Genomic DNA, 26,711 nt, shown 5'->3' with positions numbered 1-26,711 from the left:
ACATATCAAGTGTATTATTCTCTCTATTATATTTTGGAGTTTTTGGAGGATATCAAAATAGATGTATTATTTGTTCGGAATGAAAAATAGTATCAATAATAATTTTGGTCACTCATGGCGGCTGTCATGCATGTATGACTAGGTTCAATTTTCCACTTCCATTTAAAGTGATTCCTTCTTGAATTCCTTCGCGTATATTAAGCTTGAGCATGTTAGAACGGTAGTACCAGCTTATTTTATCTTCGTCACAAGAAGCTTTTGTTCCAAACAAATATAAGAGAGACCTTTTCAAGAAAATATTATTTTAAAAGTGAATTAAGTTGGTTCAGGCACTGTTTTTGTATCAGAGCATTGCAAAATTCATAAAGGCAGGAATGTATTTATGTATTTGCTTTATAATCAGGTTTGCTATGAAACTAAGTGAACCGACGTGAGTTGTTTTCCTCTTCATAATTGCCTATTTTCATTAAAAAACTTATTTTTTGACAAATGATTATCTATTTAAATATATATATATATTCAGTTATCGTATATCTTTAATAAATGATTAAAAAAAGAAAATAAAAAATATATAGTAAAATTAGCGAAATAGAGAAAAAATGTAGAAAAAATAATTAATAATAATTTTATAAAATTACTTTAATTTTTTTTAACTAAGATATTTTTCAATATTTTTATAATAATATATGGATAATTTTGTTTTTGTTCGATAGAAATATATCAATATAGACCATTACATATGCATAGAAAAAACAGTTAGAAATTTTTTTTACAGTATTTTCAGTTTGATAGGCTAAATACCATTTTATCGCGAATTTAAATTTCATTTAAGATTTATTACTGGCTAATAAGTTGTTGCATATACAAAACAAAATTTAAATTTCCGACACTTGTTTAAACAGACGAGTGAGCTGACTATCCGACCAACTCAATATTTTTATGGGTAAAGTACTGTTTTGATCCCCAACGTTTGGGGTAAATCCTATTTTGATCCCTAACATTTTAATCGTCCTATTTTTATTCCAAAACGTTTAAAATGATATCAATATTATCCCATCGTCAAATCTCTCATTAACACTTAACAAAATTAATGTACTATTAATAATGTTTTTGTTAAAACTATATTTGCTTAATTTTAGTCTCCTACCTTCACCCTCTCAACAAGTCTAAACTCTATTCTTCTATTTCTTTTTACACTATTAATTTTTCAAGAGGAGTTTGAGAAGGAAAAAAAAGAGAGTAGGAGAATGGAGTTTGGACTTGTTGAGAGGATAAAGGTGAGAGCATGGTTCTGAAAATCAAATCGGATTGACCGGTTCAACTAAATTGATCGGAAATCGGTCAACTAACCGGTCCGAATAAGCTTAAAAATCGTCTGATTAAAAATCGGTAAAAAAATCAGTCGAACCAGCAGTTAACCAATAAACCGGTAGAACCATCCGAATTTTTAGAGGATTTTCGGTTCGAAAATGCGTCTCTAAAAGGTCGCCGTTTTGTATAAAAATTAAAAAAAGAAAAAATGAAAAAGGACAAGTGCTGAAGTGAAAACCTAAATTCTAATTGTCAATTGAAGTCACAGCCACTCATCTCTCATCTCTTCTTTGAGAAGTGAGAAGCTCAGAACCATTGCAGCTACCAGTCCACCATCACCTGTCGAGTAGCCCACCGCCACTGCGTCCCGTAGCCATTCGTGTGCGTCGTCCATTAGTGGTCGGTCACTTCTCCTTCTCCTTCGTCGCAGGTATCCTCTGCTCTGCCGTGCTCGCCGCAATTTTTCCAGCCCCCTCTATTCTGCCGTGGTCGTCTCCCTCTGCTCTTCCGTGCTCGCTGAAGATTCTAGTAAGTGAGTCCTCTCCTTTTTGCTGTGTTCTTGCTGTGGTGTGCATTGAAGAGCTTGGGAGGTGAATTATGAGAGAAACTGTAGTGCATTCAAAGGTCAAAGCATCTTATTTTTCTACTTTTTATGATCGATATGAAAATCAATTAACTTTACTTTGTAACTAGCATATTTATTTATTCATTTTCAATGAATATAAATGTAAATAAAAAAAGATGTGAAAAAAAATATAATATAACCTGCAACTCTGCTCTTGTCAAGAGCTCCACAAGACTAGTATGAATAACAACAAATGGTCGTTTGCCACTTATAGCTAGTGTGTATGCATTTGGCACAGGACTTTGACGAACATATAGATAGATAGGGACATCAACATTTAATATTTGTGCAGTTCAACCATCAAGTGGTGAAGATCAGGAAGCTGAGATTACAAGAGATATTGTTTGTTATTCAACTTTTAATAACAACTTTGCTAGCAGCATAATTGAAATTACTTCTTGTTTTTCTACTAATATATTTATTATTTAAAATTATTAAATAATTTTATTTAATATTTAATTAAATCCATTGAATTTCGGTTAAATTTCGGTCAAATCAGTGAACCATTAAATCCGTGACTTCACCGATTTATATTGATCGATCCGGTTTTCGCAACTTTGGGTGAGAGAAGGAGTTGAACAAACTCAGTTTTAACAAAATTAAAGTATTATTAATAGTATATCAATTTTATTAAGTGTTAATGAATGATTTGACGGTAAAATAACATTGATACTATTTTAAACATTTTGAAATAAAAATATGACGATTTAAATATTAAAGCTCAAAATAAAATTCACCCAAAGATTAAAACTAAAACAGTATTTTACTTTATTTTTACTACATATACATCTTCAATGATCCAAAAATCGCCCAAAATAGAGTAGGCTAGAGAGTACATTATTAATAACAAGCCACAGCCCATAAGTTGGTAGGGCAAGAGCAATACACATCCAAACTTTTAAGAGTAGGTTTTCTGTCACCAAAAAAAAAATTTAAGAGTAGGCTTTGCAAAAGTAAATTGGTTTGAGTGTCACACTGTCAATATATGGTACTTTTTAGTTCTTTAAGATGCTGTATTTGAGTTAAATCTTAAACCTTGTAATTGTCAAATAGTAAATAAAACACTTAAATATATGTATGAATATATAGTGTATACATATAACTAGAGAATTGAAAGAAAAAAGATGTTCCATAATTTTATTTAAGAAAATGTCAATGAAAGCAGTCAAAGTACCACTCTCTGCGACTCTGCCGCAATTTATTCCCAAAAAGAAAAAAAAGGATATTAATCAATCAGTGCAAGGCATTGCAGTTCAAAGCGTCCTTAATCTTCTGGACAGTTGAAGTCAAAAGGGTGTTAATAGAATCCACAGATTCCATATTCACTAGGTTGGGTCCACAAGTGATGGTGTTAACCAGAATTTGGAATGCCACCGTCAACAGTGACCCTCCTTCTGATCTATGCTGATAACCATAGCTTCCAACTCCACCAAGAACTGATGGTGCAATAATGGTGCTGTTGCTCATCATTGATGCTCTGCCATCTCCACACACAACAAATCCTGAGGGAAGGATAGGGATGGTGGAAGAGTCTTCGCCGCTAATGGCGACGTTGATGGCTTCCACGTCAGCTGGAGCATACACTATGTAAGATGATCCCACTGGGTCTATGAAGCTTTCTTGAATTATAACGGCATTGTTCTCGCTTGACATGAATGGCTGCACCACATACCATCATCTTATTAATATAATTTTCAACTTTGTTTGTTTTATCAAGTTTATAGTTACTTAAACTTGAGACAACAACAATAACCATAAAATTTAGAGTACAAAATGGATCTACCTAAATTAAAAATCAATCATTAAAAAAGATATTACATATATATATATATATATAAATAAGTGTCATTTCATTTACTTTATTTAATATATATTTTATATCAAATATATTTTTTAAAAATAATTAATTTTTTATATATACATGTTTAAAATACGAAATTTTAGTTAAATATTTTAATTTTTAATAAATTTTAATAACTAAATTAATTTTTAATTTTTAATTTATTAGACAAATTAATTTCTTATTAAATTTTAGTAAAACATTAATTATAACTGAAAGATTTGATGATTAAAAATATGAAGAATTTAAAATTAAGTATCTAATTTATTAGATCAATATTTCTTAATTCTTATTGACAGATTTAATGATTAAAAAGATTAAGAATTTAAAATTTAAGTATTTAATTAATTGGATCACTATTTTTTAATTCTTACAAAATTATATATATTAAAATTATTCACTATATATTTGTGAATAAATATATATAATTTAATTATTTTTTACGTATATTTTATACTAGAGATTAATTTTAGTAACTGATTTTAATATACACAGATTATAATTTTAATTTTTGATGGAGTAAATTTAAATTTAAATTAAAAATGTTAAAAAATAAATCATTTAAATTTGGTTGATTTTTGAAATAAAGTAAAAAAATTGTTTAAGTAAAAAATGAAGGCGATAATTAATGTATACCTGGATAATTGATGTATTGTTGGCAGGATGAGTTCCATTTGAGATGTGTGCAATGTAGTGGACTGGAGTTGTGCAGAAAAGAACATCCCACTGAGAGCGTTTGTTGATATCAGTCAAGAATTCAAACACTGTGTGGTAATGGAGAGGCAGCCAAAGAGAGGTTGCAGCAATCACAACGGTCCCATTTGGCTGCCCTTTCTCTGTGCATCTTCGAGCTGAGATCCTCACCCCACTGTTGTACTCCACACTCAACTGCGGAAACTCCACCTTTCCACTCATGTTCAAATTCTCACTAAATAGCCTCACCAGCCTCTGACCTAGCCTCATCACACTCCTCCTTCCTTCATTTGTATTTATCACTGATCATACAATTCATCAAATGCAATATTATATCCATTTCAATATTCTATAAGCATCGTTTAATTTCCCTTTATTTCAATGAGGAGTGTTAGGACAGTAACTTTTGTAATTTGTAGTCATAAAATAGTCATCAATAATATTTTTAATGGTATGAGATTTTATTCAATAGTATAAAATTATTCTTTTTTTTTATTGGTTACATGCTGTGCAGAATTGAATAAAATTGCTGTCCCCTAAATTTTTTCTTCTTTTATGTGTTTTTTTTTTTTAAATATATTTAACGTAAACTTCAAATTAAATTAATTAAGTACCTCCACCATATTCATGATCAGGTATGTTTTCAAGAGCATAGCTCATAGATCTGAGGCACATTCTTTGAAGTTCCATAATCCATCTCTGTGCTCCATATGCAGCATTGGTGCTAACAAGATCTCTGTAAAGCCGGTGAGTTTGAATCTTATCATCCACTTCCACGTGTTCGATCCAAGTAACCTAAAGCAACGTGACCAAGATTGTTATATATTATTAGTGATGATGATTCAATCACATACATGTTATCTTATTACCATGCAAGAAGTGGAGTTGGGGAGTTCCTGGATCAAGCATCCAGAGGGACGTCTCCAAGAGCGAGAGCGAGGAAGGCGAAAGGGGTAGTTTCGAAGCGAATCGAAAGACACATCTGTTATGATCCACGATCCAGGCTCCAGTTGATGGCAGTGCCGGAGGAATTGGAATTCACGAGATGCCACCAATGGTGAAAACCCGTGCATCTCTTCATACATCTGCACATCCATACATACATACATATATAACTATTAATTATTCTTTCAAATCATCATCACTTCTTAATTTGAAGAATGAAAGTTTAGTACCAATTGTAAGGCTCCGCTTCGACTTTCTGGCAATCCAATTTCAAAGACTTCAAGTGTCTGCGCTTTTGTAACTATTGTTGGAAAAGCATTCGCCCATTTTTCCTGAAAATACATATATTCATAAAATATACGATGAAATAAATTAAACAACACATCTATTTATACACAAATATATATTAACTGATTTTAATAGCTAATTTTAGTATAACATTTTTAAAGAATTGTATGCAAGCAATAAATTATGTGTTATTTTACCGATAAAAATAATTAATTTTTAAATTTTCATTTATGAAAAGAATAATTTTCTTATACCGTAAAATAAAATATGTGTGAAATGACATTGTCATCTTCTATTCTTTATATGACATTGTCATCTTTTATTCTTTATATGATATAAAGAAGAGTTGTATGCAATGGGCTAACCGAATCAAGAAACAAATCAACGAGTTGAATCCCACTTATGTTGACAATCCCTGATTCCTTTGATGATTCAACACGAGAGTTTCCATCGTTGAATTGATAAACCCTAGGGAACATCTTTTCGTAGCTTTCACCGTGAAGCACAAGCTTCCCATCAAAAGCAGAACCAACCCAGAACGGTTCATTCAGGCGAATAAGCCTAAGCAGTTCATCCATGGCGGTAACCGCAACCTCGGAGGCCAATGCAACCTCCATTACTGCCACACCTTGTTCCCCATTATCATTGTTATCAGCAACAATTGGTGGTGGAACATAGTTCTGATGATGAAGTAGTGAAGAAGAAGGGCCTGCAACAACATCATTGATGCTAACCCCTTGTTGTTGGTTCAACAAGGTTCCATTTGCAACTGAGAAATCATACAGTGGTGTTGTTGATGATGACCCCGCAATGTCTATGTTGTTGGGAATTGCGTTTAGCTGCTCTATATCTTCAGGGTGTAGCACCTCTTTCTCCAAGTACCTTGAAAGAATGTTTGATATTTTCCCATGCTGAAATACCAATTCACAAACAAGGATAGTTAATTCCGACTTTAATTTCTATTCATTTTTCGTTTATAAAACTAATAATTATGTTTATTATTTAGAAATGTGGTAGCACTAATTGATTATTGCATTAAAAGTATTTTATCTCATATTTTTAAACATTAATAATTAAATAATCATAAAAAAATAATAAAAATAAATAATTATTTGTATTCATAAAAAGATGAAAATATTTACATATCTAATTATACTAGATCGAAACTAAATTTGTACTTATATAAAATATCTTCTATGTAAAAAAAGTATTTTATGTGACACTTTAACTCTCTAAAAATAGAATACTTTTATCACATACAAAACATCTTACATAAATATAAATTTAGCTTCGATTTAATATGAGTACATATATCAATATTTTAATCTTTTATAAATAAAAATTATCATTTATTCAAAATAATAAATTCTAATAATTCTCGATACCGAAACATGTTGAAAAGAGGATGTGTTGAAGGAGTTTAGGCTTGCCTCTTCCTTAAGGTGGGCATTTTCAAGAAGCATTTTCTGCATGAAGTGTTCATGGTCTTCACCAGCGGCAGGTGGGCCCCCACAAGAAGGGCAAAGTATATTATTAAGTGCCTCTTTCATTAGGAGATTCTCGTTTTGTATCCTTTCATTCTCAGCCCGAAGAGCATTGTTATCTGCTCGCTCATGTTGATTCTGAAAATTATGTTTGTAATATGATGTAAGATGATTAAGTTTTATTTGAGACTTTAAAAAAAAGAAAAGAAAAAAGAAAAATCACCTTTATTTGAGTTCTCTTATTCTGAAACCAAAACTTGACTTGTTTTGGCTCAATCCCAACCTCCTCAGCAAGTTGCCTTCGTTGAGCTTCATCAGGATGAGGACAATCAATAATGTACCTAGATTCCCAAAAAAAAACTTGAGATGTTAAGAGATATTCATAACTGTAACTGTTAACAAGGAACAAGCTAATTAGATCGTTGAGGATTTACACAATTTTTAATTTAAAAAATTCGTTGAATATAAATAATCATCATTACAGTTACACCATAAAAACATTTGCTAAAGCTAATTTGTAATTTTTTAAAATCCAAAAAGAACATAAATATTTAGATTTATTTCTATTTTTTTACATTTAAATTTATTGAAGTATTTTAAATTTTATTCGTTATGCTGATTATCTGGTCGTGTAATTTATGCTCGAGCGAGATAGTTGTCCCTGTTGCCGGCAATTAGGTAGCGTTTGTTTTCGAGAACAGGACACAGAGACATCATGGACAGTACATGTTTAAAATGTGTTTGGAAGTAGAGATATGGACACGGAACCGAGACAATTTTTATAATTTTGTGTCCACTCTTATACGAAGGACAATGATGGATACGGGAATTGGAAGGGTGTACACGGACTTTTTTATAAATTTTGTTTCCATTTTTGTCTATAGATATTTTTATTATTCCACTATTATCCCTTCTTATTTTTTCTATAATTAATCTTAAAATTTTTGAAAAATAAATATTATTAAATGTAAAATTGATCTTTTAAAATGCTAAAAAATAATTTATAAGTTGTAATTGATTTTATATAATTTAAAGAAAAATCAGTTTTTAGATAAAAAAATTAGTTTTCTAAATAAAAATAGATTTTTATGTGCAAAAACTATTTTTTTCATGTAAAAATGGATTCTTTTTTAAAATTGATTTTTTATTTAAAATTAATTTAACTTATTAACCTAAACAAAATTTTTATTAATCAAACTCAGATCTATTTTGTTATTACTTAACCATATGTATTCCTACATATTAATAATAAATTTAAAAATAAAATAAATATATTTATAATTTTTATTTTAATATAAATACTATTATATATTTTTTTATTAAAATTTTTTGTCTCTTCAAACATTTTTTTCAAGTTTCGTCTGTACTGCTACGTACTCTCATTCTCTATTAAATTAATTTGTACTTGATGTAGAAAATTTGAAATCATATGATTATTTTAGTCATTTCATATAACATTTTAGTTTTGTCCATGTGTATCCAAATATAATACTGGACATTACATTAGTGTCTTGTACATCGTATCCAAACACAATATACAAACAATAATTTTTAGTGTCTCCGTTCTATTGTCTCTGTCTCAGTGTCATGTTCTGTCCTGTTTTTAAAAACAAACGCAGTTACATCATTTGGGTCTTTGATCCTTTAATTTTGAGAAAACAGAAAATCCGTACGGCATCAAATATTTCGGCGTAATTAATCAAATCTATATCTCAAAACAATAATTACTGACAAAATCAGATTCTTTTGTCTCTGAACATTATTTCTCTTTCCTCATAGTTTTGGACTTCTGGTTGAAAGAGTAAATTTAATTAGAGATTCACATAATTTTGGGGCGTACCGGGTCGTTGCATGCGCAATAAAAACAACAATAATGAGAAGACGACACAAAAATAATTATGATTATAATTAAGATAAAGTATGTATTTTCTTCTTAACGTTTGCAATTTTTTTGAACGAAATTAAGCGTTATAAATATTAAAAAAGAATCGAAAACGTTAAAAACAAAAAGCATATTTTACTTTTATAATTAAAAGTAACGATAAAGATTGATAAACAAGATATAAGCAATTTACTTTTCAAGTTTAGCTGTTTGAGCAGAAGTAAGGCGTTTGTAGGCAGGTCTTTTTCCTTTGTTGTTACTACTTCTTCCATCATCACCAGATCCAGCAGCTCCTGTCACTGAAGAACTCATATTTCAACTTTGATAACAAAATACACTTGCAATTTCCTAGTGGTAGATTCTTTTCTCTCTTAGTTTCTACCCTAATTCTGTGTGATTGGGACTATTCTGCATAATCTTATGTTTAATATATATATATATATATATATATATATATATATATATATATATATATATATATATGAATTACTACTGATTAGTAATCTATTAGGACACCTCAATGAATTGCTACACATGTTATATATATATATATATATATATATATGAATTACTACTGATTAGTAATCTATTAGGACACCTCAATGAATTGCTACACATGGTTATGATAACCTTCGTGGGTCAATGGCCAGAAAAGGCAAAATATTAATAATACAGAAAAGGAAAAAAATCTAATAATGAGCAATTAATTCTTGGACAAAAAGTAATACAATAAAATATTTTTAAAGGAGAAAATGAAATTCATTTGCAATTAAGCATAACAGTTATTTGGAAATAAAAAAAAGTTAATTGTTAGAGTACCTTATTTAAAAATTATTCTATTAAATGTGTCTTATAACACGCAAAATTATTTATGTGTCTCTTTTTATAAATTTAATCTTTTGTAAAAAGTGATTTTATGATATGGTATTAGAACTTTTATGACGGCAACGCCTAAAATTCGATTCTCGTTGAACCCAAAAAAAAATTTAGCATAAGGCAAAAATATAAAGAAGAGAAAGAAAGCTTATGTAAAAATCTATGCAAAATTTAAAAGAACATCTTGCTTGAAGGATAACTATTCATGTATCTTCTCCTATCAATTTAAATTTTTGGAAGAAGTAATTTCATGACATGTTTTACATAAAATTGGTCTCTTTATAAAATTTGATGATCATTTTACTGCGAATGTGACAGATCCAAAAAAGCATATCTCTCTATTTTACATAGAGCTTAGTCGACAACTAGAGTAGCAAGTGTAACACCCTACCACACAAAGCCTAGGATGTAGAAAGAGGTGGTGAGGCGCTACGACCTCTAAAAATAAAATACATATATATAATAATAGAATGAATATAATAAACTAGGAGCCTTAAAAAATGGGTAAAACGAAATTTCTAAAATAAAAAGCGCATCACTCGGGAAAAAATTACCTGCGTGCTAAGAAACCTAAAAGTTCAAGATATAAATAAGCAAGAGAGAGAAAAGAGGGCCAAGAATACAATATAACTAGCTCCTGACTCAACCTGCGAAGGCAAGGCTGGCCGGAGAATATATATATACATACATATACAAACATCCCAAAAACCAGAATAAAGAAAAAGGACCCTAAATCTCCTGTAACCTCTATGAGGAAAAAATAACAAGTTTCTTGGAGAGCAGGCTAAGTACATAAGTATATACATATAAACAGTAAACCCAAAATGACCCATAACTACTCCGCTTTAAGATTCCAGATGCCTAGCGAGGAGTCTATCAACCTGCATCTGAAAACAACAACACAGTATGGGGTGAGAATCGGATGTTCTCAGCATGGTAAAGGTGCCATGTGTATAATAAATAAGGTCCTGGGAATGCCATAGGCAATCCTAGAACTCCGTTATTCAATTATCCAACTTAATTACTAAATAAAAATCATAAACAGGGATAGGTATTCTAAATCTATCTAACTTACTCAATTTCAATCCACACCTAACACCAAACTATTTTTCCATTTCCTCCATCCCTCCATCATCCATAATGCAACAGGAACAAACAACCAAACAAGTTCAAGCACAAGTAATGAACAGATAATACAAGTAGCAAATATACAAATAGCAGGTGATATATATCAATTAGGCATTCCCAATTAAGGCATAGCAAACAAAGCACACATATGCATATGATGAATGTCTATCCTACTGGCCGTGAGCTCACGTGTCGGTTATTTTGCCAGAACCCGACACATCTGGTAGCTAACCCAGACATTGGTCTCTAGGTTGCGCATCTCCAGGAGGATCATAAACGAAGGAGAGTGCCTTTCCACATCGAAGGAGTGTGCCTTTCCACTTTCTCTTGAAGGATATACGAAGGAGAGTGCATTTCCACATCGAAAGAGTGTGCCTTTCCACCTTGCAACCAGAGAAGAATGTGGGAGAAACAATACGAAGGAGAGTGTCTTTTCACCTTTTCCACATCTGCATCACGACAAGAGAGGGAACTTCCGTCCTCAACTTGCCATATCGACCATTTCGGCCACACACAGTCATTCCCAAATCTCATCATTTATCATCATCATTTTCTTACATTCGTTCTTTATAGCCATAACAACATGTATTCATTTAGCTTTCGCATCATTCCCTTATAATTCATCACGTTTACCCTTTCCGGGTCCTGACCAAACCATTTATCAAACTCTTCTCAACCTTTTTAGTATCGAATAATTTTAAAATCAACCCAATACTAACATTAAATCAATCACATAACAAGAAGATTAATCTTTGACTTTTTAGACCCATGACTATCACTAAGACATATTCGACACTCTATTTTCTTTTCTGTTTTTAATATAACAAATGAACTCGGAATTGGGCAAACTTTATGTCCAGATATTCAGCTCAGAATAAGCTTTCTAACAAACTAAAAATCACAATTTTTTTATTTAACTAGCCTCATGAACAGAGGAGAAATATTGACTGCTCTGCAGTGCTTAAAAACCAAAAAACAACAGCAGCATACGATATCTAAAATTCCATATAAAATTCAAATTAAATCCAATAGCCTTAACCACAAATTTGCATTAACACAACCCTTTACATATATTAATCCATCAACTCATATAACCACTCCTTATTAACAAACACCAACCCATCATAAATAAATCCAAGAGCATACATACCACAACATCAACAACTCAAGCTCATAAGTTTAAATATATATATATATATATATATATATATATATATAATATATCCATCAACTCATATAACCACTCCTTATTAACAAACACCAACCCATCATAAATAAATCCAAGAGCATACATACCACAACATCAACAACTCAAGCTCATAAATTTTAATTTAAACTCAATCATATAATTATCCAACATCATCACAAGCCAACCATTTAATACATTTAACCTTTTAACCTTAACTTATGGCTTTCTAACCTACGTTTTCACAACACGTTAAATGTTAAACGCGCGAAACCTAAACTATACCTTGGCCGATCACCATGCTTGGACCAAGGCAGCCACACAAACACAATCACAACCCCTCACAAGCTTGAGAATCCAACCCAAGTCTTGACTTCAATCACCAACAAGCTTTCAAATGCTCCCAATTTAATTCCAATGCATATATATGAACTTAATTCACACCTACTACACATATATACTCCAAATTCATATTTTACCTAATGAAATTAAAATTGAGTTAAGGTTTAGGGCATTCTTACCTCACCCATACGCGTAGCAACTCAAACCCAACAACTCCTGTAAGCTAGATCAAACCTAGAACATCGAATTGGGAAGAATCTCACCATAGGATTTCAAATCCAAGAATAGAAAGGAATAGAGATTCTGGAACAAAGAGGGAGCTTACCAGTAAAATTGATCCGACATAAATGTAGAGATCAACGCGCTGGACGCGTGGCCACAAACAGTGCAGCGATCGGAACTCGGACGAAAGAGTTATAGTGGATCAAAGGTTGAAGAGGGTCTGAGAGCTCTTCTTCCCTCCCCCAATCTGTTTTGCGTTGCTGCATGAAATGGGGAAGAAGAAGCTGCTTGCTTCTTTTAATTATGGGTCCGGTTGGACCCACGAGTTCAGTTTGGGCCCCAGTTCAACTGGTTCGGCCCATCAGGTCCAACTTTAGGTCAAATTTTTTGAAATTTATATCAAAATTTTCATTTTTACGAGCTCTATCCTATTTTGATATTAGTTTTGAATTTTGAATTTTTCTATTTAAAATTCAATTTATTAGCTAATTATTTGCCAATTTTAGCGGGGTTTACAGCAAGACTATGAAGGCATAGCATATAAAATAGCTTGGGTAAAGTCAGTGGGTTAAATACGATTTTGGTCTTTAAGGTATAGGCTGAAAATTTTTTTGTCACAAACCTTTTTTTGCTTATAAAATCATTCTTAAGGTTTAACTTGGTTTTAAAATCGTCCTTTTGACCTAAATCTTAAAATTTTGGATTAAATTAGCTCTAACAAAAAAATTGTAAAATTAAAAAAAAAAGAAAGAAAAAGAACAGAAGCCATTAATAGAGGAACATGGAACCACAAAAAAGCCATTAATGAAGTACCAACAAGAACAATTCACAATATTCAACAATAATACAATATTTAAATTCAAGAACAACAACAAAATCATTCATTACAATCTAATAAAACAAAATCCAACCACCAAGTTACGTTCCTGAAGATTCTTAGTAAGGCTTCACAAAAATTGAACGCCCCATCGAAACTTGTTTCAGCTTGGTGGGAGCAAAACCATAGCAACCACAGAACAAAGTAATTATCGAAAATAAAAACTAATAATAAGCATTAGCAGAACAACAAGACCAAACTTTTATTCAATTTTCTTTAATTTCAGTATTGAATCTGTGCAAGTGCTAGGTCAAACAACTTCAAAGGTGCTTGTTGAATTGGTAAAACCAAGCAATCAAATCAGCAATTCACAAAAGGAAAGAGAGAGAGAAGCTGTCTACCACCACTCAGAATTTAAAATTACCGTTCCACCACTGAGAAGAGATCTGAGAAGGACGTCGATGATGCAAAGGCTAAGAGGGGAGATGGACAGCGAGACAAACGAAGGAGAGGTGAGGTGATGCAAAAGCGCACTGACAGACTGACGGGGTTATGGAGAGAAAGAGAGAGAAAGAGAGAGAGAGAGAGAGAGAGAGAGAGAGAGAGAGAGAGAGATAGATAGAGAGAGAGAGAGAGAGACTCGACGAGTGGCTAGATGCATATGCGATGCGGCATGACAATGAGGGTGACGGGCAGCGAGGGTGCGAGGGCTCAAGGCCAGAAGCAGGATGGCAGCAGCAATGGATTGAAACTGAGGGCAAGAGTGAGAGTGAGGCAGAGGAAAAGTCGGAAGAGGCAGCGAGCAGGCCGAGGACGACATGATCTAGTGGAGGAGGTGAGTTATGAGAGAGAAATCGAGAATTGGAAGAATGGAGAAGAAGGTACTGATGAGTGATGAAGAGGTAGAGGTAGAGGGTATTTTGGTTCGAAGGATGATTTTAAAACCTTAGGGATGATTTTATTTGTAAGCAAAAAAAGGTTGGGGACAAAAAAAGATCTTAGGGACCAAATCGTACTTAACCCTAAAGTTAATTAAAAATATTGTTAAGAATCAATTTGAAAAAATGTTATGATTAATTAGTGGTTATAGTTATTTTGCGCAAGGTGCAAAGCTCTTGTACTAGTATATATATCAAGTCCTTTTACTGGTGCAATATAATGCTTTCATTAGAATCATATGAGAAGTATTATTCAAGAAATCAGAATTCTCTTTCTTCGTTCTTTGTTATTTTGTTTGTTGCCTTTGATCACTTTCAATTCTTAATTTCTTCTTCTCAAAAAATCACAACATGGTATCAAGAGCCTAATCTAGATCCGTGACTTTTCTTTTTCCAATTCAACCACTATCAAGACTCCTTAACTCCACTACCTGACAAATTAGAGGAGAACAATTTCTTCACATGGTGCCATAATATAGTGCTCACTCTTCAATCTTTGGAAGTGAAGGTGAAGGATCATATTAATCCTGCAAAAGTTCTATTGCAATCTGATTCAACTACAACAACATCTGAAAGAAGCTAAGTGAAGCTGTTTCTACCAAGAAAAGTGATGAAGACAATTTTAAAAAAGTTTCATCATCCGAGAAGAAAGAATCATCAAAATTCAGAAAATGGAAGCAAATTAATCGTGTCCTAATGACTTAGACAGTGGCCTGCATGAGCATTACATTCAAAAATAAGGTAGTTCATTACAGTACTTTCTATAAATTGTGGAATTACATTACTCAATATTTCACTACATCATCAAGAACTAAGATCCAAAGTCTAAAATCTCAGCTACAATCTATAAAAAAAGACTTCTTCCATAGCTGACTATATTACTACAATTAGAAAATTCATAGATTTGTTATTAGCAATTGAATATCCTTTTCAAGAGGATGATCACATTGAAACTATTCTTGATGGCTTGAATAAAGATTATCAAGATTACATTGCCTCAGTGATGTCAAGAATTCGCTTACGATGACATGCTTGAAAAGTTCAAAAAACCTAAACAAAGAATTAATAACCCTTGCCAAACTATCACAGACTTCAACATTTATTCCCTCCAACAATTCTAAAGGCTTTTCGAGAAAAAGAAGCAGAGGTGAAAGATTTCTTGGAAGAGATGGAAGATTTTCCAATCCAATCCCACAATACCAACTATGTGAAAGAGTTTGACATGTTGTACAAACTTTCATATTTTCTAAGGGAGTTTCCATGAAAATCGTTTCTTCAGAAAAATTCATAGGTTGGGGTGGTGGAGAGTCAACGGGAGCAAGGTTGGGTTGGGTAGAAAGAGCAAGAGTGGGTTGTGGGATGGTTGATATTGGGCTAAGGAAACTATGGAAGGCAATGGGTTAGCCTCTATTAATGGCTGAAGGTGTCTTGTTTTGAGGATGGATATAGAGTCATGGTCTATCTGAGTAAGCCTCTATTTATTATTAAATGGTTGAGGAATAAGTTGTCTGGCAGGCTAGGGTGTGTCATGGCCCATATTAGTCTTGGTTCTCCTTATATCATTACCAGACAAAAAGGTTTTGGTGGTTACCTGAGGTGTCTCTGTACGGACTAAAATAGTACCTTTAGTGGCCTCAAGATTCTCATTATTGTGCTCATGCATGGAATGATTGGAAAGAACCTTGTACCTCATCTTTTCCCCAAAAGGCTCTTCACCTTTTCTGTCCCCTTTGCACTTTGTGCCACTATCGTCCTTGGTAGGAGGTTGTTTTTTTTCTTTGTCCTTTTTGCCCAATTCACCACCATCCATTCCTAATTTTTTTTGTCAGAAATTACTTGCTTGCCCTTGCCTTCTCCAATTTTCATCATCGTTGCATTTTGGCCTTGCTGGTCCTTGTCCTGCATGTTTTTCATATTGGCCTATTGGGATGATCTTCCAGATTTTCCATTCTGCTTAGTAGTATTCTTAAAGGTACAACTTTTCTTGATATGACCGAAGTGACCATATTTGAAACAAATCATATGGAGACTTTCGTATTCCACATAATAGGTTTTACCATTCACTATATAAGAGGCATCTAGATGCCTTCCAAGGTCGATTTCTATGCACAGCTGAGTAAATTTGCCACGAGATAATTGGTATGAGTTAGCATCTTATAAATAATTAAATATAATTTTTGAAAATAATAAAAAATATTGATAATTTAAATTGGACCAAACTCTCAAAAATAAAACGTTTCAAATAATAGGGAAGATGGACGATTTTAAATAATAAGAAAGATAAACAATCCATTTTAAATAATAGGAAAGATGTACTGTTCATTTAAAATAAATACGTTAACACGTTTAAATTATTTAAAATGATTTAAAATGGATAATCCATCTAAAACACGTTAATAGGGAATGTTTTAAGTGTGCTCATTTTAAATGGACAATCCATCTTTCTTATTATTTAAAATGGACTGTTTATCTTCGCTAATATTTAAAATTGTCAATCTTTCCTATTATTTGAAACATTCAATTTTTAAGAGTTTGGTCCAATTCAAATTATTAATATTTTTTATTATTTTCAAAAATTATATTTAATTATTTATAAAATGCTAACTCATACCAATTAAAAGATGGCATGAAGTTGATGCACAATAAGTAAAATAGAAAAAAAATGAGAAGAGAATTGAAATGGTTATCTCCCACTCTTCCTCTGTTTTATTTATTCCCATCAACCTCTCCTAATAATTGGCAAACGGTTTTCTCCTAGACTCCTTAATCTTCATCTGTTTTATTTAATTTATCTCCATCAACTTCTCCTAATAATTGGCAAACAGTTATCTCCCACTTCTTCTGTTTTATCATTATTTTTCATTTCAAAAAAAAAAATTAGTCACATATAAATGTTAAAAAAAATAAAGTGGTAACAAAGAAGAAGGATAAAATAGACATTTTTAAATATATTTTTAATATTTTAATATAAATATGTTTTATAGAATTATCTTTTATTTAATAAAAATAATATTTTAATCTCATCCGTTAATTTAAATTTTTAATGGATAAGATTTATAAAGAATCTTGGACCATTAAGAACCCAAATATTCTTTTCTCACCTAAGAAGCCTCCTGCATACATATAGCATCGTCAATTCATGGTTCATAATTCATCCAACAAGCACCAAATTCATCATAAATTCATCATTCATCAATTCATCGTTCATACCATATTCTTACCCAGATTACTAAACATTAAGTATACTCATTCATTTCAACTTAACTTATGGTCATCTAGCCTAAATTTTCACAACTCAGTGTCGGACGAGTGTCAGTGAGTGTGGTGTCCGAAATATGTTAGACACATAAACACGATAATTTAGCAAAATATGCGCACTTCATAAGTTATTTTTAATAGAATTTTTATGCATATGGTTAATTTTTATACATATATAATTAATATAGTTACTTAATATTTAAGTTTTATGCATAACCAGTATGTATGTATTCAACTATTATATTAGTGATCAAACAATAAATAAATTGGTTTTGTTAAAGAACCATCTTTTTTCTATAATCAATAATTAGTCAACAAATTAAGGAAATACATATGCTGTAGATTGCGAGAGAAAAACAAAAACTAAAAAAAAATAAATATTGACTAATTATTAGATAAAAGTATAAAACATAATTTTCCATCTTGTGTTTAAATAAGTTTAAAAATGTTAGTAATTGAAAAATAATTTTTTATTTTTTATTTTTAAATGTATTTTTAATTACCTTACCTCCTCCAATATCATAATTACTAAAGTCTTACCTCCTCCAATATCATAATTACTAAAGTCATTAGAAATGAAGCTGGCAAATCTTTCAGACACCCTTTGGATTTCCACTTTTCTGCTCCATATGCAGTGCCACTGTGAACAAGCATATCTCTAAAGAGTGGGTGAGTTTAGAATAAGTCATCCGCTAACACATGCTCAACCCATGTAACCTAACAACAAAATAATAACACAATAAACATCTTAAAGATCAAAATTAGTATGCATATCTATTTCTATTGATCATAATTATTGTAGCAAATCTATATACATATAGGCTATAGCCTTTCTTTTCTTTTCTTTTTAAAACTCTAACTCACAAATATACCATTATAATAATAAGATAATAGAGCAAAACTTATTATAAATAGTTATTTTTATATAAAATTAATAATTAATAATTATTAAATCATTTAATATATTAATTGACTAAATTCAATATATTATAATCTAATAATTTTCAATTATTAACTTCGTATTATCACAATTATATATAAATTTTTGTCTAATAAGATACTAACACCCACTACAAGAAAAAGGCGCATTTGTAACAAAAAATATTGTTACAAAACGTCGAAATTTTGAAACAAAAATTTTTTGTAACAAAAAAAGGGTCCATTGCAGTAAGTCTCGTTACAAAAAGTTTTTGTAACAAAAAATGGAACTGTTACAATTCAAAGTAATGTTTTGTAACAAAATTTTTTGATACAAAAAAACGAAATTTGTTACAAAAATGGTAACACTTTTTTACTTTTAAAATACTTTTCGTAACAATTTAGATTTTTGTGTCATAATATTTTGTTACAAAATACTACTTGCTTTTGTAACATTTTTTATTCTTTTAGTTACAAAATAGAAAATTCATATTAAAATATTTAATTAAATAATTGATATATCAATTAATTTGCTAATTCTACTAACTCAACATTTATATAATATATAATCATATAGATAATTAAAACATCTTACATGTCATTAAGATTCTTTTACAATAAAATAAATTCTACAAATTTAAGTAAACACAATTTTTTCCTGACATAAAATTGTATCATATCGAATTTATAATTATTGACTCTTCTAACATATTTCAGTCAATATAAAGTCTAGCATGTTGGCATCAATTTTGTACACCTGCAAATATAAACAATGAAAACCAAAATTAAAAAATAACACATAGTACTATCTTCATCCGAGTAAAAATTAAGTTATATGAAGATAAAAGCATTGTGATTTGGAGTTCAACTTATTATTGATTGCTTGGAGTGCAACTACTTACAAGCATCTTTTCTAACACATCGCTGCAGAGCAAGCTAATAATCCAACATGTGAGATTTGTTTCTTGAGAAAAAATAAGTTACTGATGAGAATAAACCTGAAATAAGATTGATTACCAAACAAAGAAAAACAAAAAACAAAACAAAAGGTTATTAACAATATCAAATATTCTTTGATCACTAACTGAATATGTTACCAGAAATTACAAGTGTCACACCAGAATACTAATACACATACATTGGAGAACTTATAAACAGGCCTTCTTTAAGCATAAGTTGCTTTGCAGTTTCTATAGCTTCTTCACTTAATATCTACCAATTTAAACATATCTCAAGAGTTAACAAAACATAAAATTAGTTTGACTTCATGAATCACAACATTTTATCAACTCTTAAATAAAGCTTACTTGAATGATTTCATCGAGAAGATTGACTTCTAATACACCGGGGACAAAGCCTGCATCAATCCCCTGAATCTTGTATGGACCTACACATTAATAATGACAAATTGCAAATCACTGGGTACTACAAATGAAGTTGTGGGCCTTAACCTTGAGGACATCAGATAAATAAATAACCTTCTTTTAAAAAAAAATACAAGAAAGTCATTGTCACACAGAAGAGGATGTAACTCACCAGGTTTTCCTCCTAAGAGCACTGAACTTTCAGCTGGTTCCACACCAATCAACTACAAAAAGTCAAAAGAAAAATGATAACATAAGAAAATAACACTATGATTATAGCAGAAATTATCTTCTGCAAATGTATCTAAAGAACAGCTAACTTTTAAGTTAGAATTCTACTCTTTCAGATATTTCCCTGCACCAGTGATGGTACCACCACTACCTATCCCACATACAAGCATGTCAACTTTTCCTTCCGAACCTTTCCATATCTCTGGGCCAGTGGTTTGATAATGTATCTGCCACAACAACAAAATTGATCACCCAAACTTGGCAAGAATCAGTTGTACTAAAATGTACTAAAAACAAAACATTGATGAATTCATATATCGACTCTAGTAAAGAATCTCATCTATCTATCGTAACTGAATCAACAAATTTTCTAAAACAAAAGCTTTCTCCAGCAATTGCAATAAATTTTTAAAAATTAGTATTCTAAAACATTTAAGAAAAAACTAGTATATCAATCAATTACCTGTATAGCTTTCTCCAGCAATGTAGAACTCTCTATGCTTATACTAAAGAAATCTTTCAGACCACTTAACAAGAAATGTATATGCATCTTCAGCTGCAAATTCAGAGACCCCAAGATCCCAAATACAAGCACACAACCAACTCAAGATCATAATGAACAAAGCAAAATCGACATGATAAACAGATGTGACAACTTCATTAGCTGTTCTCTGGTCACCAAATGTGTACAGATCTGTCATCTTATTCGAGTACGAAAACCCGACACCAGCAGGAGAATCAAGGAATAATATGTTTGCCACTACAACACCAACACCAGCAAGCAATCAAAAGCATGTAAAAAGAACAAGAAAAAATAACACAGTTGGTGATGCAAACCCTAATCACATTTCACATTTCACATTTCTTCAAAGGGGATGGAATCGCAAACCCTAATAATCAGAACGAAAACTAGAAGCAAGAACAGGTCATAAACCAAAAGCAAAACAGAACAAAAATCAAGAGTAAGAATTCTTGCCTCGGTTCATCTTCACAGTGGTGGCGAGCTCCCACGGCGGCGATGAAGAGAACACCCACCAACGCGTCCTTCGACTCCCCCCTCTCTCTTGGCCAATCGTGGATCTTCCCTTCTCTCTCCCCTCTGTGTGCGACGGCGATGGCTACAACGATGGCGACGAGTCCTAGCGAGCGACGGCAGCGATGAAGCACAACGACGACGACGATGGAGATGGCTTCGTGCAGCTCCAATGGTGACAACAGCTTTGGGCAGCAACCCCGTTCGCGAGCTCTCCCTCTCACCCATATGACGGCAGCGGCGGCGACAGTGGCACCCTTCCCGGCGCCATCCCTTCCCTCTCTTCTCCTTCCTCTTCTTCTCTGATTTCCCCCTTTCCCCTTCTGTCTTCTCCCTGTTTCCCGTTTTCTTTCTTTCCCCTATCTGAATATAAGTTTAGGGATTTAGGGTAATAGATTTAGGAATTTAGTAAAATTAAGATTTTATTTGGTAATTCTAGAGTTAAGGTAAATATATACAAATAATATAATAATTATATAAAATATTTGAAATAGAATGATAATTTAAGATTTAAATATAATACTGTAAAAATTAATTTCAGAATACATAATTTTATTAATTTATTAATGAGTTTAAATAATTATTTTTAATTTAAATCATAAAATGAATATTTTAGTCATTTTATAAAACACGGGTTAAACTTGAAATATCTATTGTCTAAATTAAATTATATGATATTTTATTATTTTTCTATTACCAAAATTTTAATTTCTTTGTATAAAATAATTAATTATAATAAAAATTATACATAACTATTAATTGTCTTAAACTTAAAGTATTTATAAAAGTGTAATCTCTCATTTTTAAATAACTTTTTAGATATTTTCTCTTTTATTTTTATCTATAAAATAAATAATTTCTAAAATAAAATTCAAAATTTATAAAATTCAAATTGATTTTTTTAATCTTAAAAATTTGATTATTAAAAAAATTATATATTAATTTTTAAAAGAATATAAAATAATATTTACCATTTTTAAAAATTAATGAATACAAACAGTATGTAAAAAAATTTATTTTTTGAAACAAAATAAAATAATTTAAAAAAAAATATATACATAATTTTTTTTATTCTTAAAGTGTTTAATATTTTAAAAAAAAATTGTTATAAAATATACTTATATTTTGTGACAAACAATTAACTTGTTATAAACAATATTGAATTTTGTGACAAATTAATTTTTTGTTACAAAACAATTGGAGTTTTTGAAACAAAAAGATATTTTGTTACAAAACAATTGGAGTTTTTGAAATAAAAAAATATTTTGTTACAAAATATTTTAAATTTTTGCAACTTCTTTTTTTTTATTACAAAATATTATAATATTTTGTAACAAAACACCATCTCGTTACAAAAATTAACGTAATTTGTAACAAAAAAAATCAGGTTGTTACAAAATATTATCATGTTTTGTAACAACTTGTAATGTTGTTACAAAATATTATTCTTTTGTAACAATTACCAATTATTATTACAAAAAATTATTTTTTTGTAACAATTTTAAATTTGATACAAAATTTTTGTTACAAATGTTTCATTTTCTTGTAGTGACCAGATATATCATTTGGCAGGGCTTCAATCTTACATCTAAAAGGACGCTTCCAAGAGTGGAATTTGTCAGCGGATTTGTCCTTTTTACGTGATTAAATGACACATTAGCTATTAACCATACATTTGATTCAAGTTGTTGACAGAACCTCAGCAAAAACGAATTCTTTAGGCGGTAACAACGGTGATAAAATGTACATCTTTTGATATATCTAAACAATATCAACAACAATAATAAATCAAAACACTTATGTATAGATTAAAATATTAAAATAGTACATAAAATACAAAAAAACGTATTTATTACATAAAAAAATGCACATAGCTACCAATTCATAATAATAGTGAATTAAATTACAACAGACAAAATAATTACATATCAGCTGCAAATCCCCATGTTGAGTTCCTTGAGTACCTTTCTCAAGCACTTCCAAGGTCAGAACTTTTGGAATAATCATTGGGAACATATTGGTCCAACAAGTCTGCAAATTAAAGAAGAATAATAAACAACCATTGTAAAAGTGCTTTATCATATTATTTCATATTACAATGACAAAAGTGAGTACTTACTCACATAAAAATATCTTTAAATAAATATAAAAATAATAATTAAAATATATAAATTATTATTTTAAACAATTTAACAATTTTTAATTATGATGTATAAATATTTACTATAAATCACGTGTATACCAATAGTACTAACCGAATTAAGAATTGCGTCAACTAGCTTCTGTGCTTAAAGTTTCATAATTTGTGAATCTTTATATGTACTCTTAGCATCCTAATTGAAAAAATAGAAATTATTTGTTTATTAATCCGTAATTAATTAGTCAACGTCGTTTTAACTTCTACTATTTACCTTTAATGTGTGATAATCTATTGACTGACTTTTCATCAAATGAAGTCATGTTACTACAAAAAGTTAGTTATTAGATTAGCTATCAAGCATTTATATAAAAATATATATTATTAATTTAATTTTTATGTATATTTTAATATATTTTATTCTGATAATTAATTTAGTAGTGATATAAATGTAACATAGTTGAATTGAGTAATAATAAAGAATAAAGAACTGTTTTCCGAAAAAAAAAATTTAGATATATTTAATTATAAAAATACAAAATTATTTATATATTAAAATTAATTATTAAACTTAGCCACTAATATATTTATATATAAATTTATGTATTGATTAAATTATTTTTAATGTATATTTGTATTCTAATATATATTTTATATTAGTAGTTGATTTTGATAACTGAATTACATATACATAAATGTAAAAAATATTATGTACACATAAAAAATTAACGGTTATGTATTTATACATAAATAAATATATTATTTAATTATTTTTAAAATATATTTTATATTTTAAAAAATACTATGTGTACATATACAAAAATGCCAATTTATATTTTTATTTAAATATATGTGTAATTTAATTTATTTTAATATATATTTTATATTTTAATATGTATTATGTATTGAAAACTTATTTTAGTAATTAAGTTTAATATACATCTAATATAATTATTGTATTTTAATATATATTTTTTAGATAATTAATTTGATGAGAATTAAAATTAAATAAATGAATACATATTATGTACATTATATGTAAGACTCATAATTTTCAAAAAAAAAATATTATGAGTTAATTACAATTTATTTATTTATTAAAGATTTATTTTTAAAAATTATTTTATTAAAAGTAATTAAATCAAATTTTGATAATTAAATTAAAAATTTTACTTAATTTTATAATTATTGAATAATTTTCTATATTTAAATTATAGAGCTTAATAGTTGTAAAAGAATAAGAATTTTATACAATTTAGTTAAATAATAGAGATTCTAGAATTTAATACTTTAATTTTATAAATAAAGAAAATTAATTATATTATCTTCAATTTTAAATTAAATTATTTGATTAAAAGTCAATTAGTAAACTAATAATCAAATATTTGATGATGCAATTCTGGTGGGTCAAAAATAGAATGAAAAAAAACTCCACTGGATCAGCTGGGATACAATGAGCAGGATTAAAGAGGAAGGCGGTACGGGGTTTAAAGATCTCAAAGCGTTTAATCTAGCGACGCTGTTGGCAAAACAGGGATGGAGGCTAATGACTAAACCAAATTCTCTTTATAAAGTCTTTAAAAGTAAATATTTTAAACTTACCTCTTTTTTAGGAGCGAAACCAGGTCTGAGACCATCTTGGGCTTGGCAGAGCTTACTGGAAGGCAGAAAAGTGCTGGAACAGGGTACTAAATGGAAAGTCACGACACAGGGTATAGTAAAATTCAAAGAAGATCCATGGTTTGGTAACTTACCTCCATTTCGAGTACATGAAGAAGACTGCAGTGATGAAAATCTGATCTGGCTAAGACAACTATTCAATGAAATAGGGGGTTGAAATACACAGTTCATTCATAGCATATTCAGTCCCAACATAGCACAACAAATCTGCCAAATGGACATTGAAGAATGTGAAGATTTAGTTAGGTGGATAAAGCATGATTCAGGTCAGTACAATATTAGAACGGGATCTGAAGTAGCTTACAAGTTTTTTCATAAGCCTATCGAAGATCTTCATGTCAGATTTCAAAGTAGACAACTATGGAGGAGCATCTGGGAGGTTCGATGCCAACCAAAAATCAAGGCATTTCTTTGGAAATTTGCTTACGAAGGGCTAGCAGTGAAGACAAATCTTCATAAGAGGATACCTCAGATCTCCAATTTATGCCCGCGATGTTCTTCACTGCTAGAAATGCACCTCCATGCTCAGATTTTCTGTCCTGGAGTTGTGCAAGTCTGGAATCAATCTCCAGTAACAAGTGTGATCCCTAGAGATCTGACTATGGAACCATGGGAGTGGTGGTGTCAGTTGATGGAAGCGGTGAGAAGAAGAAGAGACTCAAAAGAAAAAATCAGTCAAGTAAGTTACCTTCTATGGCAGATTTGGTTGTCTAGGAACGCTTTCATTTTTTAAAATTGCAGAGTTGAGGTTGGAGAAATTCTATCCCAAGCTCTGACATTTGCGGAAGAATTTGAACGACTTGGGAGGCATAGGAACTGAAACCGAAGAGGAGAGAATAGCTTGACTTTTTTTATTTAAATCCCTAATGCTTTAGCTTGGTATTGTTGTTTCTAGGAGTTCCCAAATTTTTATTATTGCATACGCTTATCCCTAATTGTGTGGGTATTGTAATTGAACCATTTGATTGCAATAAAGGTATTATCTTTGAAAAAAAATATTTTTAAAATAATTTTAATGTATTAAATTAGGTTTTTGATTATTATTATTGTTATTATTATTATAATTATTGTTGTAGTAGTAGTAGATCATCATTATTATTATCATCAGATCATCATCATCATCATCATCATCATCATCATCATCATCATTATTAGTAATATTAGTATTAGTAGCAGGAGTACTCTATTCAGTCGGACCCACACGCATTAAATTGGGTTGGGTGTTGCTGTTGGTGCTTGCGATGAAGACGAAGAAAGTTTTTATTGTAGAAGGGCTTAATAGTTGCCTTTGATTATATATTATGAGATCTGAAAGAAAGAGAGCAGAAGAGGAAAGAGAGGGCTTGAGAAAGAGAAAGGGAGAAGAGGAAGAAACAGTGGCGCCGGAGGAAAGGGAGACCGTTGCTGCAGCTGCGTGCCGCCACCGCGTCCTGCTGCTCGAGCCACCACCGTCAAGCTCGAGCCACCACCGCGTCGTTTGTCACCATCGAGAGGAAGCTCAGAACCGAGGGAG

General features: G+C 30.6%; 1 protein-coding gene across 1 annotated transcript; it reads right to left on the bottom strand.

Annotated features, from left to right (window-relative positions):
* Positions 1 to 3,169: 3,169 nt before the first annotated feature.
* Positions 3,170 to 9,380, bottom strand: LOC130974593 (homeobox-leucine zipper protein HDG11-like). The gene is made up of 9 exons (XM_057899462.1): positions 9,262 to 9,380; positions 7,410 to 7,527; positions 7,133 to 7,324; positions 6,068 to 6,613; positions 5,645 to 5,746; positions 5,339 to 5,554; positions 5,084 to 5,264; positions 4,413 to 4,771; positions 3,170 to 3,595 (listed from the first exon to the last, which is right to left on the bottom strand). Exons 1-9 carry the CDS (start codon positions 9,378 to 9,380, stop codon positions 3,170 to 3,172), a joined length of 2,259 nt encoding a protein of 752 aa, XP_057755445.1.
* Positions 9,381 to 26,711: the final 17,331 nt, after the last annotated feature.

This window comes from Arachis stenosperma, chromosome 4 (genome assembly GCF_014773155.1).
Source record: "Arachis stenosperma cultivar V10309 chromosome 4, arast.V10309.gnm1.PFL2, whole genome shotgun sequence".
Classification (NCBI taxonomy): domain Eukaryota; kingdom Viridiplantae; phylum Streptophyta; class Magnoliopsida; order Fabales; family Fabaceae; genus Arachis; species Arachis stenosperma.
This window is presented reverse-complemented; position numbering and strand designations above follow the sequence as displayed.